At 45.8% G+C, this 17,763-nt stretch overlaps 1 protein-coding gene across 2 annotated transcripts in view; it reads left to right on the plus strand.

The window, feature by feature from the left end:
- The window catches only part of XYLT1 (xylosyltransferase 1), a 160,041-nt gene extending 142,950 nt beyond the window's left edge, over nucleotides 1–17,091 (plus strand). For both annotated transcript variants that reach the window (XM_053366211.1, XM_053366210.1), the window contains 5 exons: nucleotides 2,688–2,864; nucleotides 4,942–5,204; nucleotides 6,466–6,661; nucleotides 11,828–12,161; nucleotides 16,664–17,091. In XM_053366211.1, the coding sequence (XP_053222186.1) occupies nucleotides 2,688–2,864; nucleotides 4,942–5,204; nucleotides 6,466–6,661; nucleotides 11,828–12,161; nucleotides 16,664–16,986 (1,293 nt within the window). In that variant the 3' untranslated portion in view covers nucleotides 16,987–17,091. The remainder of the gene's footprint in view (nucleotides 1–2,687; nucleotides 2,865–4,941; nucleotides 5,205–6,465; nucleotides 6,662–11,827; nucleotides 12,162–16,663) is intronic.
- The last annotated feature ends 672 nt before the right edge of the window (nucleotides 17,092–17,763 follow it).

Raw genomic sequence — 17,763 nt, forward strand, 5'->3', positions numbered from 1 at the left:
AAATAAATAACTAGGGAGCCCACTCTCATGTTAACCTAGCCCGGCCTTGTCCAACCTGATGTGCGGAAGTGTTGGACTATAACTCCCATCAGCCCCAGCCACACAGTCTGTCAAGAAAATTGGGAGTTGTAGCTCATAACAAGGGGGGGGGTGCATAAGGTCCGGGAGAAGAAAAATCCTCTCCACTGTCCCAAAAAACAAAGTCTCCCTGGACATGGGAAGATAGGAAGCAGCCCTTATATCGAGGCCACATTCACTCCATACATTTAAACCACAATGATGCCGCTTTAAACACTTGTGGCTTGTCCCAAAGAATTGTGGGAGCTGTAGTTTGCTAAAGATGCTGAGAGGTTTTGGGAGACTCCTTCCCACCCCCACCCCCGCAGAGCTACAATTCCCAGAGTATGATAACAATAAGTCTATTCTCACAGGGAACTCTCAGCACTCTTGACAAAACTAACCAGGTCCCAGAATTCCTTGGGCGAAGCCATAACTGTTAAAGTGGTGCCATAGTGTTTTAAATGTATAACTTGAATGTGGCTCTCGAAGGCTTCAGTCAGGGTTTTTTCTCAACCCTAACTATAGACGCCGGAGATTGAATGCGGGGTCTTCTGGATACCAAACAGATCCTCTGCCCCCCACCCCAGTTATGAATGTGGGCAAAACTCGTCAGAGGTGCTGGGGCCCCAGTAACTGCCTGAGGGTGCCTTGTGGTGGTGCTGGGCCTGTCAGTCTCCATTACTATGGTATTTAAGTAAACACTGAAATTACAGTGGTATAATTAGAAGAAGAAGAAACCCATTGGAATTTCTCACTGCCTTGAATTGGCAAATAGACTTAGCAGCCTCGGAAATAATTGCAAGAGACAGAGCGTCCCTTCTGTTGCCTTAGGGGCAAACTGGGTCTTTCACTGCGAGGTCATTTTCACCTATGGGCACACTGCAACTTCCAAATAAATCAGCGGTAGTAGACAGAGAGGAATTGGCTTGGTTTGGGTTGGCTGTCTTTTCTTTTATTACTTTTACTATTTCCTCACGTTAATTGGTGGGAAATTTTGACCTTGAAATCACCACCACCACACTGGGAAATTTATCTGAGGGGGAAAGGACCCTGACCCTACCTGACTGGAGATGCAACTTCAAATGCAAAACAACGGAATTAATCCTCCTCCTTCAGGTGCTCCTTCCTATGGCACTTTTCGGTGTTGGTGTTATAAAACCACTTTCCTGTTCCAGAAATCTAAAATGCAATAACTGTCCCAGGCTATCTTCTAGAACTGTCATTTTTAAATAATTAATAGGGAAATTTTCCTCAAGGTTAATCCCCTCCCCACTACAGCAAAACACACACACACCAAAAAAAACCCACAATGAGAGATCTTGTAATAATCAAAAATACCGAACACGTCAATTAAATTATTAAAACAGCAGCCAGAGAGAGACAGAAAACAATGTATTCGATTTTAAAATGCATTGACACAGCAGCTTAATAAAATCTCCTCTGTCTTCCTAAAATTCAAGAGAAAAGGGGTTGGCATAACTTATTTTGGGGAGGGAGCTTCATAATAGTGGTACCAGGGCTGGATTTAGGTTTGATGAGGCCCTAAGCTGCTGAAGGTAATGGGGCCCTTTATATGCCCAGCTGTCCTTTGTCAACATCAAATTGTCGCTGTTTTTTGTGTGTTGAATATATGCCATATGGTAATTTATGGACCTAATCGGTATCTAAAGCCCTTTGCACATAGCAAAATATGTATTTTATCAAAGTAATTGTTGAACTTATATTTTGGAAATGTACATCCAGTGGGTTTTTTTCCCTTTAATTTTTTTTGGGGGCCCCAAGAGAGTGGGGCCCTAAACTATAGCTTGTTTAGCTTATACGTAAATGCGGCACTGCTTGATACCCTTTTCGTATACCACTTGAGAGTCTTTTTGGCAAAAGGGCGAGGTATAAATGCTGCAAATAAATAAAATAGTAATAACACACACACACACCAGCGGTCCACAGAGAAAAATGGTTTGAGAACAAGTGCAGCACACTACGTGATCTCTTCAGCCCATATGCTTGTAACCATCTCTTAATGTGCTTGGCTGCATACATTTAAGCATTCCTACCCCCAAGGGTAGGACACGGGTGGCGCTGTGGGTAAAACCTCAGCGCCTAGGACTTGCTGATCGTAAGGTCGGCGGTTTGAATCCCCGCGGCGGGGTGAGCTCCCGTCTTTCGGTCCCAGCTCCTGCCCACCTAGCAGTTCGAAAACACCCCTAAGTGCAAGTAGATAAATAGGTACCGCTTTATAGTGGGAAGGTAAATGGCGTTTCCGTGTGCGGCACTGGTGCTGGCTCGCCAGTTGCAGCTTCATCACACTGGCCACGTGACCCCGAAGTGTCTTCGGTTGGCGCTGGCTCCCAGCCTCTTGAGCGAGATGAGCGCGCAACCCTAGAGTCGGTCACGACTGACCCGTACGGGCAGGGGTACCTTTACCTTTACCCCCACTTTGACTATAATTTGTTATGGGTGTTGGGAATGGTAGCTCTGTGAGGTCGGCACCCTTAACAGACTACGGCTCCCAGTATTCTTTGGTGGAAACTGTATCGTGAAAGCACGGGATGGATGTGACCGTAGTGTCCTCTCACTCTAATATACCAGCACCACTGAGTTTTGTGTTTCCCCCCATCTCCCAACAGTCTTTCTTCCACACCGTCCTGGAAAACAGCCCTCATTGCAACACAATGGTGGACAACAACCTGCACATCACAAACTGGAACCGCAAGCTGGGTTGCAAATGCCAGTACAAAAATATTGTGGACTGGTGCGGCTGCTCCCCTAATGATTTCAAGCCGGCCGATTTCCACCGATTTCAGGTAAGTTAGTATTTTATCAGGTTTGTTAGTCACGCCGTCGTAAGGCTGGATCCAGCAGGTCTTTTCTTACATTCTCATGTGTGAGAGTTGGAGTCCATCATTAACCAGAGGACACCATGCTGACAGCTTCTGCTCTATCCCATACTGTCTGCTCTACCTAACAGCAGCTCTCCGTGAGTTCTGGTCACTGTCGCCTGGTCCTATTACATTTCTTTTTTAAAAGATGATGCCAAGGGTTGAATCTAGAACCAGCTGCCCTTCCCTCCCACAGAAGCTCCATCTGGTGTTTCAGTCCATGGTGTATCTAGAGATTTGAACGTTAGTTTTTTTAAAGAATCTAGTTCAAGCTCAACATGTCCAGAAAGGAACCAATGCAAGTTCGCCTTCATCCCTTTACATAACAAGCTAGTTCAGTTCACAGTTCAATTCAAATTCAACCAAATGACCCTCCCCCCCAAAAAAACAACCCCAACATGCAGAATGTTACTGGCTGCTGTGCTGAAGTATAAAATATAATTAAAGAAGGCTAAGAAGATATCCAAAAACTCATGCACACAGTGGAATGTGAATTGTTTACTTATAGCTCGGTCAGCAGAGCATGAGTCATGGGTTTGAGTCCCACGTTGGGCAAAAGATTCCTGCATTTCAGTGGGTTGGACTAAATCTGACCCTCGTGGTCCCTTCCAACTCTACAATTCTATTATTTTTTTGGCTCATCTTTTCATTCTATGATTCTATTTTTCCTCAGAAATTATGATCTTGAAGCTTAAAGGCCCAAAATGTCTGAAGCATAAAAAAACCCCACACATGTAAGAGAATGAACTTGATGATGAACTGGAAATCGGTCAAAGTCCTGCCCCAAAATGAATTTAGTTCACATTCTGTTCTCAGCAATTATGGGAGCTATATGTTCAGGCATAGTCCAGATATTTTTGAACTCATTCAGTAAACTTCATTAAACCAAACTAGTTCATTCCAAACACTGGTTGGAGGGCTCCCACTTGCACAAAGGAGGCCCCAGGTTCAGTCGCTGGCATTTTCAGTTTTAAGCATCTCAGGTAGCTGGGTTGCCCAACAAGTTCTGGAGGGTCACTGATTTCCCACCCCCTGCCCAAAAGTAAACCTGTGTTCCTAGTGGGAATGCTTCATGCATTCCAGGCATTCTGGCTGCAAATGGAGAGAATAAACATAATTGGGGCCACTCCGAAAGCAAATTTGACGGGTGGTGTTGACTTTTCAGAAGGCATGTTGCACCTTTTGATCTTGGCGCTTTCAAGCTTGACACTTTCTATCCATCTTTATTAAAAAAAATGTGCAGAAAACAAAGAAGGCTTTTACAGTCTAACAGAGCGGTGTTAGAGAAACACATAAATCGTGAGCAGCATCCCAGTTCAGCCTGTTATAGAAAAATGTAAGAGCCCCCTAACACCAGCATCCACTTTCCCAAACACTTGTTAACATATCATGGCTTCCACAGACACCAGTGTACCCACCAGTGCGTCCTGTGGTGTTCACAAAAGGTATGAGTAAATATCCCCTCAAAAATACACAAGAGACAATTTGCTTTCCCTGCTCATTTCCTGTTTGCACTGACTCAGCCTCTCTTACATTGAAGCTTTATGTCATGCCCTCATGGCAGCCATTTTAAGTTATGGCACCCACCCACCCATGGCAGCCATTTGTGTTATGCCAGGCTCAAGGCAGCCATTTTGTGAATGATGCCAGCAGCACTTTCTCAAAATTCTAAATGTGCTCATTGGCCCAGAAAGGTTGGCAACCCCTGTACTCAAACAGCAAATCACCCATACACAGAATTTCACAATTAAGTTACTGGGTCTCATCTTTTTGATACTCATTCTTCCAACCTGCCAGGACTGTGTTGGCACTTTGCCAGTGGCTTTTTCTCCTCCCCCCCCTACCCCCGGTTTCTCTGCATCTGAACTTTTTATGTCCCTTTTTGCTGGAATTTTCTGACATCCGTTCTTGCATCAGCATGACGTGTAAGGTGGGAACCTTGTGTTCTTCAAAAAAAATCCGCAGAAACCACGTTGTAAAAAAATTGTTCTTATTGACACAGCAAACCACAAGACCCACCTTCTTTGCGCGCAAATTTGAAGCGGTGGTGAATCAAGAAATAATTGGCCAGCTGGATTACTACTTGTATGGCAACTACCCATCGGGCACTCCAGGCCTGAGATCGTACTGGGAGAATGTCTATGACGAACCAGACGGGATCCATAGCATCAGTGATGTCATGCTGACCATGTACCACTCATTTGCTCGCTTGGGCCTGAGGAGAGCAGAAACCTCCTTCCACACTGATGGTGAAAACAGCTGCCGGTAAGTTCAGAGTTCCTTCAGTCTACAGCAGGTGGCAAGTACCTCTTCTCCTCCATGCAGCTGAGGTCTACATTCCCTCTGGGCTAATCTGTCAGCAGCTGCAAACCAATGGGGATCAAGAAGCTAAGCTGGTGGGCTCAGGACAGAGTCAAAAATGAGCAGGGAGTCCGCTTCTCCCTGTTTCTCTCTCGCCAATCTCCAGTCTCCATTTCTCTTTCTCTCCAATAATACCCTTTTCACTCTCTTTCACTCACGGATTGCGACTGCACGTTTCAGCTTTATTTATTTATGTAGACAACAAGGGTAAGGTAAAGGTAAAAGGACTCCTGACCATTAGGTCCAGTCGTGACCGACTCTGGGGTTGCGGCGCTCATCTCGCTTTACTGGCCGAGGGAGCCAGCATAGAGCTTCCGGGTCATGTGGCCAGCATGACTAAGCCGCTTCTGGAGAACCAGAGCAGCGCACAGAAATGCCGTTTACCTTCCCGCTGGAGCAGTACCTATTTATCTACTTGCACTTTTGAACTGCTAGGTTGGCAGGAGCAGGGACTGAGCAATGGGAGCTCATCCTGTCGCGGGGATTCGAACCGCCAACCTTCTGATCAGCAACTCCTAGGCTCTGTGGTTTAACACACAGCACCACCCGCTTCCAGACAACAAGGGTAGCACTTGTCTAATATTTAATGGGATGGAATTCCAGAAGGGGGGTGCCATAGCATTAAAAGCCAGATTTGTATATCATGAGGCGTGGACTCTGCAAGAGGCCCTGTCCTGCAGAGCACAGTGATTGATTAAGTATATAAGGGGCAAGATGGATATTTTAGGTATCCTGGTCCCAAGCTGTACTGTAGAGGAGTTTATACACAACAACCAACACCTTAAACTTAGCCCAGTAGCCAGCTGGCAGCCAGTGCAATTTTTAAAAGTTTGTGAGTCTGGGAGCTGCCATTTAAATTTCCCACAGGACCCGCAAATGCCGAATCGCCCCAAGGGGTTGTGGTGAAAGTAAATGGCAGCTCTCAATAGCTCTCAATTAACTGCTGCGGATTGAGAGTCCTTGCTCTCTGGGGTCCCATCTCGGTGCCTTTTGCCAAGCCCCCACCCAGGCTTAAAAATAGAGGTTTAAGAAGTAGTGCAGCACATCTTCATTCCAATGAACTCAACATCACTGTAGCTGTAAGAACCTCACCCACTGCCAAACCACTAACTCTGTTGTTCTGCAGCTAATCAGACTCTTCTCCATTGACATTTATGTTTTCCAGGTATTACCCAATGGGCCACCCATTCTCCGTCCAACTCTACTTCCTTGCTGATCATTTTCAGGGTTTCCTTGTCAAGCACCATGCTACCAATCTGGCTGCCAGTAAGCTGGAGACCTTAGAGACATGGGTGATGCCCAAAAAGGTGTTCAAAATTGCAAGTCCACCAAGTGATTTTGGAAGGCTGCAGTTCTCTGAGGTAAGCATCGCTGTTATCTTTTTTTCTTCCCTTCCTCTTTTAAACTGAACACGGTTTCCTTTTCTTTGTTCTGAAACTACCATGGCTCCTACTTCCTAACTGAGGCCAGATCTGCCAGATATGAACTTCTCCACACTTTCATTTGACCCCTATTTTGACTACACTGTGTTGTGTACCAATTCATTCCCCTGGGTCCCAGAGCTTTTCTCACTGTTCTGAGGCTGTACCTTGAGAAAATCCAATCTTGCTTGGAAAATTCTTATCAGGTGTGCAAAAAATTCAAAGAGAGATGTAAAACCCACATTGGGCAAAAACAAAACCTGCATTGCATGGGGTTGGACTTGATGACCCTTAGGATCTCTTGCAACTCTATAATTCAGTGATTGTAAGCTTTAGTTCAGCAGGTAAGATCAGATTTTCTTAGCCTGCCAAGGAATTTCGAGAGGATGTTTCCTTGTAATAATTGCTTTAAATTGTTTTTTATTGATTCCATTTAATCCCCACCCTTCCTTCAAGGTGTTCAGGATTGTGTACATAGTTCTCTCCCACCCCCAACATTTTATCCTTCCAACAACCCTGCGAGGTAGTCTGGGAGAGTGACTGGCCCAAGGGCATTCAATGACTCCGATGGCTGAGTTGGATTTTAGTCTCCCTGATTTCAGTCCGACTCTGTCAAGAGCTAAACTGCTCTCATCCTGAGCCACACATTCTTTGCAAATGGCACAGCTGCCTAAAGCTATTTATTTCATCATTTTTTCTTGCTAAATCACAAATTTTAATTAAAGCCCACACAGCTAATTGAACAAATTTTTGTTCATAGTCATTATGTCCTGGCCTATAAATTCTGCATTTTCTTTGGCAATTGAGAGAGGCTTAGGTAGGCTTCAGTGTTTTTAATGGCATGTGTGGCAAATCGGCGACATTAATGTCCTATTAAGGAGATGGATGCTGGTCTTGTTCTGTTTATTGAGATATCGGTGGATTGAATTGCCGTTTTCATGTCCTGACAAATGATCGCACCAACTGTATTTCTTGGGATTGGCAATTCTTCTGTTGTTTTGCTGGTGTGAGGGCATCTCGCAAGTTAATGAGAAACACACATGCAAGATAACAGCTGAAACAGTGTAGTCACAAGCGTCAACTAACCTATTAAAAATCCCATTGGCTGAACTCAAATTGGGGGCTGGCCAACATTGGTCAACATTGTTCAGCATCCGCCAAGGCCTACAGCTTTCCCAGGGGCCCCCATTTAACCCTACTGCTGCTGCACCTCCTGCTTACAATTGCTGGCTGCTCACCTGCCTTCTCCAAAGATCAGTAGCCTCAGGACTCATTTTTCAGGGGTCAGAATTGATACTCCTCCATTAGCATCAGAGCCTTAAAAATTGGACCAGGCCAATACATGACCTTGGCAACAGTCAATCATATGATCGATTCCCGCAGAAAGCAGGGTTGAAGTCACTGCCTTGCAGCTGATGGGAACTTGATCACCCTACGGAAGTCAGCTTTGCAAGCCCAGTACTCAGTACTCAGCAAGCAGCTCCCAGGTGCCTGACAACTAGCTGGCTGTTGGAAAGCACCCAGCCACTTCAACTAGTGGTTGGGGCAACGCATCTGTCAATCATCAGATGCCATCATGATGTCAGGTGATTGGCCAACCAGGTGATTGTCCCACCCACCAGTCAAAGTTGGTCTGCAGGGGTGAGGATCAAGAAGATTCCAGCCTACCAAGCCCAAAAGGTTTCCCATCCCTGGTAGTGACAGTACTGAGCCAGATAAACCCTATTTTGTTCACTGGGGCACAGAGATCGGGATCCTATGGTCTTCCAGATGTTGCTGGACTACAGCTCCCATGACCCTTCATTCTCAACCATGTTGGCATTGGCTGTGGCTGTTGGGAGTTGTAGTCCAACAACTTCCACAGAGTGGCAGTTTCCCAGTAGGAGGTTAATTCCATATGACGTAGGTATCACCTCTTCATTTGTGTTTGTGTTTTTTGTTTGTGTTTTTTGAGAAAGATGACGTCCGTCCAAAGGGAAGGAGAAAGATGGACTTGGGTTTCATTTAGGCATTCAGGGACTTCTGCTCTAAGCCTTATCGGCAGAACTCGAAAAAAGTTTGTTTCTAGCCTCGTTAGCAGTTGCAATTCATCACAGAGAACAAAGTGAACTGGGCGGCAGGCAATTAGTGTCTTCTGTGTGGACCTAATGGTCCCCGTTTGTGGTGAGCAATGAGACACAAGCTAGTAATCAAGGCATAATTTATCTTGGGCAAATTTTAAGTGCAAACCCAAGCAGGGACCAGAATAAGTGATGCAAAAGCTGAGTAGGGAGTTAAGGAGCACCCCTCCCCCCCACCTCTTCAAAGGAAAACTGCAACTGAGTGGATTCTCTGATGGCACAGAAGTACAAGGGGATGAATGAGACACAATGGTGATCAGCCTGTCTGCAAGTACAGAAAGTGGTGACTTTGGGAGTTTAAACGCTCAGCAGAAGTGAACTTGATGCAGAATCCCTGTTGCAATCACACTGAGACTGAGTTTAGAAAAATAAGAAAGCTACCTTTATTGCAGGAAATGCATGCTTGATAGAACAGGTCCTAGTCCTGACCAGCTGAGGTGGAGAATGTAACTCTTGCATCTCAGCAGGAGAGAGACCAAGTTGGAGGCAATAATGCTTCTGAATGCCACTTGCTGGAAGCTGCAGGAGGACAGAGTCCTGTTGCGCTCAAGTCTTGCTTGTAGACTTCCCATAGGCATCTTGTGGACAAGATGCTGGACTAGGTGGACCACTGGCCTGATCCAGCAGGGCCGCACTTACGTGAACTGCATGTGGGAAGTCAAAAGCTAGTGAGTAACTGGGTCCCAATCTGCACATTCCTCCAGGAGGTGCCAATCAGGTCAGTTCATACAGGAATTATCGAAGATCAGATTCCTTAAGCATGATCATCCTGAGCCCCTGGATTTTCCCGAAGTTAAATTTAGCATTCTGAGAATCTGTTCCTTTTATTCTTTCTGGCTGGGACAGGGGAGGAAATTCTTCCAGGTCTTGGAGATACTCAGATAAAATAAACACATAGGGTTGTCACCTCCAACTTTGCTTTCTGTTTCTATGCTGTATACCAGCAGGCCAGATCCTTATCTTTCCCACCCGCTGAGGGCCACGTTAAATGGGTGGGTAAGGCTGCCAACCTGCCAATCATCCACCATCACAATGACAACCGGTGACCCATTTTTGCCTCAGCACTTTGAAGCCCCAACAATCAGCTGATAGTCGGGGCTTCAAATCTCCACACGCTGCTCTTTGCAAGGATCACCAACCAGTGGCTCAGTGGTGCTTGCAGAGAGACCTGAGTGATGATCTGAAGGCCCAAGAATCTGCTTTTGTCACCAGCGGAGGCACCGTCTCTTTGGTTTTGTGACTTCTGTACCTTCTTCCACCTTCTTCCTCCTTGTGTGTGTGACCTGGGGAGTTCATACTTCGCTGATTACAAATACTTTCAGCAACCGGTGCATGCCACATTTAATTGCAGTTACTTGTGTCCCTGTTGCTCCTATTGGGAGCAAATAGTAGCAAACTATTACAGCTATCTCAGGCATAGCTGAAACATTGGGGTGATGGGGAGAGAACAGCTAAGAAAATGTAAAGTCTGTTCAATGTTTGTGATTGGTTGTAAATCAGTGTAGTTCTATATAGAAACTTGTTGTTCTGTGATTCTTCCCTTCATTCCTGCCACCACCTACTGGGCATTAAAAAAAAAATCAGTTGAAGCTGTTCCAGGTGGTGTCAGGCTGAGCAGGCAACCTGCAGGTAACATATTACAAGCATCGGTGCTTTAGTTCCAACAAGAATTATGAAGGGTCCTCAGAAGTAATGCCGTGGCAAATGTAAAAGTGCAGGTCCCCTTCATGATAAATCACAGCTGTGACCCCCTTATAGCCACACCCCTTTCTGAGACCATACAGCTTTCTATATTTATATAATGATCCTATGATTTTGCATTAATAATAATTAGGGATGCATTGCAATAATGCACTGGCTCTCTACTAGATCTACTATTTTCTATGCACATATAACTGGGGCAGATGGGGCTTATCAGCCTGAGAAGGTATCCCATCCCATCTAGGAGAAGCAAAACTCTGATCCTGAACTTCCACCACCTTGCGGGATATCTTCGGGAGAAGAACAGGCTAAGGAGTAAACCCTACACAAATCCAGAGTGGAGTCCCTAAGGCAATTGGATGGTGCCTTGTACGCCTTCTTCCGGCATCTCCCGCAGCCAGGCTGGTGCCAAATGTATTGCTCTGCTTTCCTTTGGACCACATGAGCAAGAATGAGAAGGGGGTTTTGTTGTTTGGGTAGCCCAGGGCCTCCATACACGCTGCCTTGGCTTGCTCCTCAGAGAGGTCATTTCTGTGCTGTTAATGCAGCGGTTTGGCTTCATCCCCAGAGATGCACTCCATTGTCTCTTGAGACAGACAGATGCCAACAAAATCATTTTGAGTATTTCAGGGAAAATCAAGTTATGTTTCCCTTGTATGTCACAGAACTTGCACACCATTCTCTTGAAACTCACACACCTTGTGTTTCCGGCATTCCTAAATGCTTAGGTTTAGAGCTACAGAACAGAAGAGCTCCACCACCTCAATGCTATTGCCACTTGCCTGTTCTAGAGTGACCCTAGGAGCCAGCCCTCAGGGACTGACTCGCCTCCTTTCAGTCTGGCTCCAGTGAGCACAAAAGGTGAAAGCACTTCTTCTCAGTTGCGCAAAAGCTCCCCCTTCATGCCGATTGGGTGGCCCCAGGGTGCTGGATATGAGGACCCTGCTGCAGGAATAGTAATTGGTCTTTGACTCCCTGCGACCCCACAGAACCCCATCTCTGGTCCCTAGCATTGAGACAGTGATTGCATTCACAGATGCACAGGAAGGATGGCTACTGGCTGCCCCTGTCAATCATTTAGCTCCACTTATCTCTTCCTTAGAAGATAATTCCCCCAAAAAAACAACAGTGGGATGGAGAGCAGCAGAGCAACTCAGGACCCAGGACCTTGTAGCAGCCATCCAGTGCGACAATTACAAAAAAGAACAGAATATGTTGATTTTTAAAGCAGTTGGTTGTTTCTTTCAGTGTTACCTGATGTGCAATGCTTCTGTTTACACTTCAGATTGGAACCGACTGGGATGCTAAGGAGAGAATATTCCGGAACTTTGGGGGACTCATTGGGCCCATGGATGAACCAATCGGCATGCAGAAGTGGGGGAAGGGCCCCAACGTCACTGTTACTGTCATCTGGGTGGACCCCACAAACACCATCGCCGCTACGTATGATATCCTAATAGAATCCAGTGCGGAGTTTACTCACTACAAGCCGCCGTTGAATTTGCCTCTCCGTCCGGGAATCTGGACTGTTAAGATCCTGCATCACTGGGTCCCTGTAGCGGAAACCAAATTCCTGGTGTCTCCTCTGACATTTTCCAACAGGCAAAGCATCAGGCAAGGTAAGTCATTTTTGCAAACCAAACCGTTATTTGGAATTACAGCTTGGCCACAGGTGCTTAACTAAGATGGGGCTTGGGTCAGATCCAGAAAGCCTCTTCTTATTTTTCTCATAACATGATGGTGGCCATCAACTTAGATTGCATTAAAAGGGAAATGGAACGTAAGGTTTATCTACGGCTGCTAGTTATGAGGGATACATGCTACCTCCAGGATCAGGCGGGGGGTATTGCCTCTGAATTGTCGTTGTTTTGTGATTGTCAGTTTATTTACATACCACATTTTCCTCAAGCAAATCTCTGCTCAAAGCAGTTCACAAAGTCTAAATACAGTGATATGGTAACAATGCATAATAAGACATACAATATCACTGCAACATACTAAAAAATTGATAAGCAGCAATTAACACTTCATTTTGCATATATAAATGTTTAAGTAAGCATGCAGCTGGAGAGTAATAGCAGACGATGAACACATTCTGCCTGTTGGTTTCTGTGCTGCATCCTAGAGGGGGAAGAGATGTCAACAAAAGCATGTTCTGTATCTTCCATAGGCTCACGCCTAAGGGGTCAAAGAAGGCACTGACTCCTGTCACGGCTGCTGTAAGGATGGATTTATTTCAGGTCTGTGGCTTCACAGGCCTAACTGTTCTGGCCTGTTTCCACTGTCCTGCTTCTCTGAGACTGTTTGCATCCTCCTGGGTCACATTCACACCATACATTCAAAGCAGTATGATACCACTTTAAAGAATCAAGACGTCCCGCAAAGAATCTTGGGAGTGCTAATTTGTTAAGGGTGCTGAGAGCTGTTAGGAGGCCCCAATCCCCCTCACAGTTAAGCCATGCTGAGAATCGTCATTCTGTGAGGGGAGCAGGAGTCTGCAAAGAACCCTCAGCACCCTTAACAACCTGCAGCTCCCATAATTCTTTGGGGGGGAGCCATGACCATCTAAAGTGGTATTGTACTGCTTTAAATGTGTGGTGTGAATGTGGCAGAGGTTTCCTGTTCTTTCTCTTTTGGCTGAGGCAGCTGTACACCTCCCCTCCCATCAGGCAGGTGAATGTGAGGACACTGCCTAGCTCCTTCCAGCGCTGGAATCCAGTCAAGGATTCCTCAGAAGCCATTCCTTGTTTGCTGCTTGGTGGTAGGGGATCAGGGCAGCTTTAAAGGGCAAAGTGCTGGCGAATGAGCCCCTGCAACTCATTACAGCATCCCAGAGGCATCTGGTTGGCCACCGTAGGACAAAAAGATGCTGGACTAGATGAGCCTTTGATCTGATGCATCATGACTGCTTCTTAGTACAACACAGGATGCAGTCCAAACAAAGTTAAAGCACCGTAAACTTTCCTTAATTTCAGCAGAAGAGCCTGTTAGAGTCAAGCGCTTTGATAATGACCACAGAGATTAAGGAGTATTCTACTCACTTGAGGAAGGAAAAATGTTGGAAAAAGCATTGCCCTTCTATTATTTATTGTACTGGTGCAACTCAAGGTGCAAGGGGCGGCTTTAGGTAATGATTATACGAAGGAACCAATGCAGTGCTGTCATCTAAAATGCAGGTATAGAAGGGGGACCTGTTGCAGCTTCAAGTGCTCCTGTTCAAGCAGACAGTCATGCCCTCTTCCAGGACGCTCCGTTCCTTTCCCACCCGCATTTTCATTTCCATCTTCCCAAGGCTACATGCTAGTGATGGATGAGGCCAGAAGCGCAAGGAGGCAGAGCAATGTGTGTATATTTTGCCTTTGTTCTGCAGCCCTGTGTTGGGAAGTTTTTAGTGTTTGTTACATCTTACTGTGTTTTCATTTGTTGGAAGCCACCCAGAGTGGCTTGGGTAACCCAGTCAGATGGGTGGCACATAAATATTTTTATAGTTTCTATGCACCGTGACGCCACCACGCCTCTCTAAGCGCCATCCAGGCAAGCAAGAGGCATTATCAGGGTTCCAGGACACATTTCACAGCCAGGGAAGAAAAAAGGAGCGGGACAAAGCAGGGGTGGTTCAAGATGTGGCCCAAGAGGATATGTGGCCTTGAGAGAGCCCTGAGAGCCAGACAGAGAGGTCTGAAGGGCCACATTTGGGAGCCTGAAGTCCACACAGTTGGAATACCGTGGAAAAGGATACATGATTTCAAGAGGCACACTGAGATTAGAGCAGAAGTTTAGAAGAGCATTCGCAGTGTGGGCTTTTGAGTGTGCCTCTCCAAGACCTTGCAGTTCAGAAACATTATGCTGCATGCGGAAAATTGTTATAAAGCCTCTTAGCTTTCTTTTCTTTTCTTTTTTCTTCCTTTTTTCAGCATTTTTTCGCTTTGCCACCACTTGCATTACTTAAACTTACTTCTAATGCCAGATAAATGCTGTGAAACTGACAGAAAAATTAGGACATCTCTAAGAGCCATTTTTCTGATATTTTGTGAACAATGCCAAGGCTGCCACACACACAGAAAATCACTACGCACCTCTAGATTCAAAGAGCAGTGTAATGAGACCTGCCTTTTATGAAGGATAAATAATAGGGCAGAACTAAAGGATGGGGAGAGGGTAGCTCATTTTCCGTAAACTTCTTCAGCCACAGTGATTTCCGCACCCCCCACCCCACCCAAGGATCATGTCAAAATGGGGCTGAATGCCTATTCAGAGTGAGGGCAGTGTGATGGAGGGCATGGCACATATCAGAGGCAGCCTGCCTCTGAATGACAGTTGCTGGGATTCGCAAGTGGGGACAGTTTGGCTCTGCTCACGTCCAGCTTGTGGGCTTCTCACAGGCATCTGGTTGACCAAGAACAGGATGCTGGACTAGATAAGCCCTTGGTCTGATCCAGCAGGTGCCTACAGTGAGAGCTCATGCCATCTGAATAAATCGGGTAGAATTTGACTGCCTTGGCAAGCGAATTATATGATCAAAGCCATAATAAGCCAGACAGAAACAGCTTGTTTAATATAACTGAATAATCGGGGTTTGCAAGGGTGGGGGTTTACCTCAAAATATAAAACTTAAGTCTCAGAGAACCACGAAGAGTGTCCAAGCCAGGGAGACGGAGCCTTAGCCAATTTACAACAGAAGAGCAAACCATTGCTTCCTTGCACAAAAGGAAGAGCTTAGATAATTGGCACAAATTTCAAATTACACAGGCGACGTGGCAGGAATTGTAGACACTAGTATGTCATTCCTGGCCCACAGACCCACTGGAACACACAGCATAGTTCTCCAAGTCTGAGAGGGCCTTCTTGAATGAAGGCATTTTGCCCTGGAGGTGGTATGTATGTTTTGGCAGAGTTCGGACAAGTCCCTTCCTGGCATCAAGTCTAGGTTGTGGGGAAATCCATTAACCCCAACCTCCTCTATCCCAATTTCCATATGTGAATTTTGAGGCAAAAATCCCAGCTAGTTTCCTACAGGCAGTTTTAAGCAACATTCATGTAGCACCGTGGACACTCAATGAAGCTGGATGTTAGAAAGTTCAAGACAGATGAAAAGAAAGCACTTCTTCACAGAGTGCAAAGTTAAACTATGGAACTTGCTTCCACGGGAGGTAGTGACCAGCACCAAATTGGATGGCTTCAGAATCCTAATTGCTGGAAACCACAGGAGAGAAGAGTGCTCTCATGCTTGAATCCTGCTTGTTGGTTTCCCACAGGCAATTGTTCAGCCACTATGAGAACAGGATGCTGGACTCGATGAGCCATAGGGCTGATCCACAAGGCACTTGTTATGTCCATTCCAGTGATTGCTCTGTACAGTGGTACCTCGGGTTACATACGCTTCAGGTTACATACACTTCAGGTTACAGACTCCGTTAACCAGAAATAGTATCTCGGGTTAAGAACTTTGCTTCAGGATGAGAACAGAAATAGTGCTCCAGCAGCGCAGCAGCAGCAGGAGGCCACATTAGCTAAAGTGGTGCTTCAGGTTAAGAACAGTTTCAGGTTAAGAACGGACCTCCAGAACGAATTAAGTACCGTACTTAACCCAAGGTACCACTGTACTGCTTTTAATGAAGGGGGCGTTCCCATTTTTGTATTGCTACACACTGTGCCAGTATTTCATTAGGAGGCGTGGTCTATGGTTACTTTGTTCACGCAATTATTTATTTATTTCATAAAATTTATACGCTGCTTGATTTGTCAAAGGGAACTCAAAGCAGTTTACAAAAAAAAATGTAAAGCAGTAAAGTTATCACCAAGAAAAGTTAACAATAGTAATTTAAGACATTCAAAAAATTAAGGTAGCAATAAATTAAAAACTCACGTCAACTTTCTAAACATCTGGGTAGCTTTGTCTAAACAAAAATGTTTTTAGCATCCACTAGAAAGAGCACAGTGAAGGTGCCTGCCCGATATCAAGAGGCAGGGAGTTCCAAAGGGTCGGTGCCACCACACTAAACCACCAAATGGTTTTGAATGGCAGCCCTATGCAGAGCATGCTAATGGTAGTTTTGATCTGAAGGTCAGACTGATGCGAAGCATCTCAACTTTGGATTTCGGTTTGTTGTTGTTTTTACAGAAGAAGCCACGAGGTTGCACGGCGGACCTCCGAAGAACGCCTACATGGAGCAGAGTTTCCAAGGCCTCAACCCGGTTCTGAATATCCCCATCGACGCTGCGCAGGTGGACCAAGCAAAGAAGAATGCAGCCCTTACGGGCAGCAAGCTGGAGAACTGGGTGGACAAACTGGTGGGAGGCATGTGGTCAGCTGTGGATATCTGCAGCACAGGCCCCACCTCCTGCCCAGTCATCCAGGCCTGCAGCCAGACGTCTTGGAGTTCACTCAGCCCAGACCCAAAATCTGAGCTGGGGCCTGTTAAACCAGACGGCCGTTTGAGGTAGCACAGGGTACACATCCCTTCACTGGCTTTTAAAAGGGAATTTAACATGGTTGCTCTTGTGACCCGGGGGGGGGGGGATTATCCACCTGCCCTCCTAAACTTGGGCTGGATTAATTGCCACGCATCCTTCAAGAAAACGTATGATTTAGTTTTCATGTAGTTCCTGGAAGTGGTACGGAGGGTCGCCAGCTAATTTCATCGAATGTCTGTCATTTTAAGCTCCGGGAAGGTGTGGAGAGAAGGAAACCGGTTTTTAAAACATGCCTTAAATTTTTAGGCTGGGTGCAGTATCAAGACTACAGATTATTTAAAACCTCAATCTGAGGTGTGTTGGCTATTTTATCACACACACACATACACAGCTGATAAATAGATGGGAAATGAGTAGCAAAATGGCAGCCGGTTGCAGGTGCTGAAATTGCCATTGCTCCCCATGCCATTACTTCTCAAAGCATTCCCACAGCAGCCTAGCAAAAGTATTGACGTTATCACTATGCCAAGCCGTGTTTTCACTGGCAAGGACTTGGGGCTCCCCATCCCCCCTTTGGTTATGTATGTAACTATGTATTTATTTATTTATTTCAGTCTGACACACACACACACACACACACACACACACACACACACACACCTCACTGATACTCACAAGAGTTCAATATTTGTCATAGCAGACTACAAAACACTTGCAGACAGCCCCAATGGGAAGAAACCCCTTCCTCTACCCCAGCATTTTTAAGAAGTGTTTTCAGGCAGGGAAATAGCAGCTGTTTAGGGAAGT

Source organism: Podarcis raffonei, chromosome 14 (genome assembly GCF_027172205.1).
Source record: "Podarcis raffonei isolate rPodRaf1 chromosome 14, rPodRaf1.pri, whole genome shotgun sequence".
NCBI classification, from domain to species: domain Eukaryota; kingdom Metazoa; phylum Chordata; class Lepidosauria; order Squamata; family Lacertidae; genus Podarcis; species Podarcis raffonei.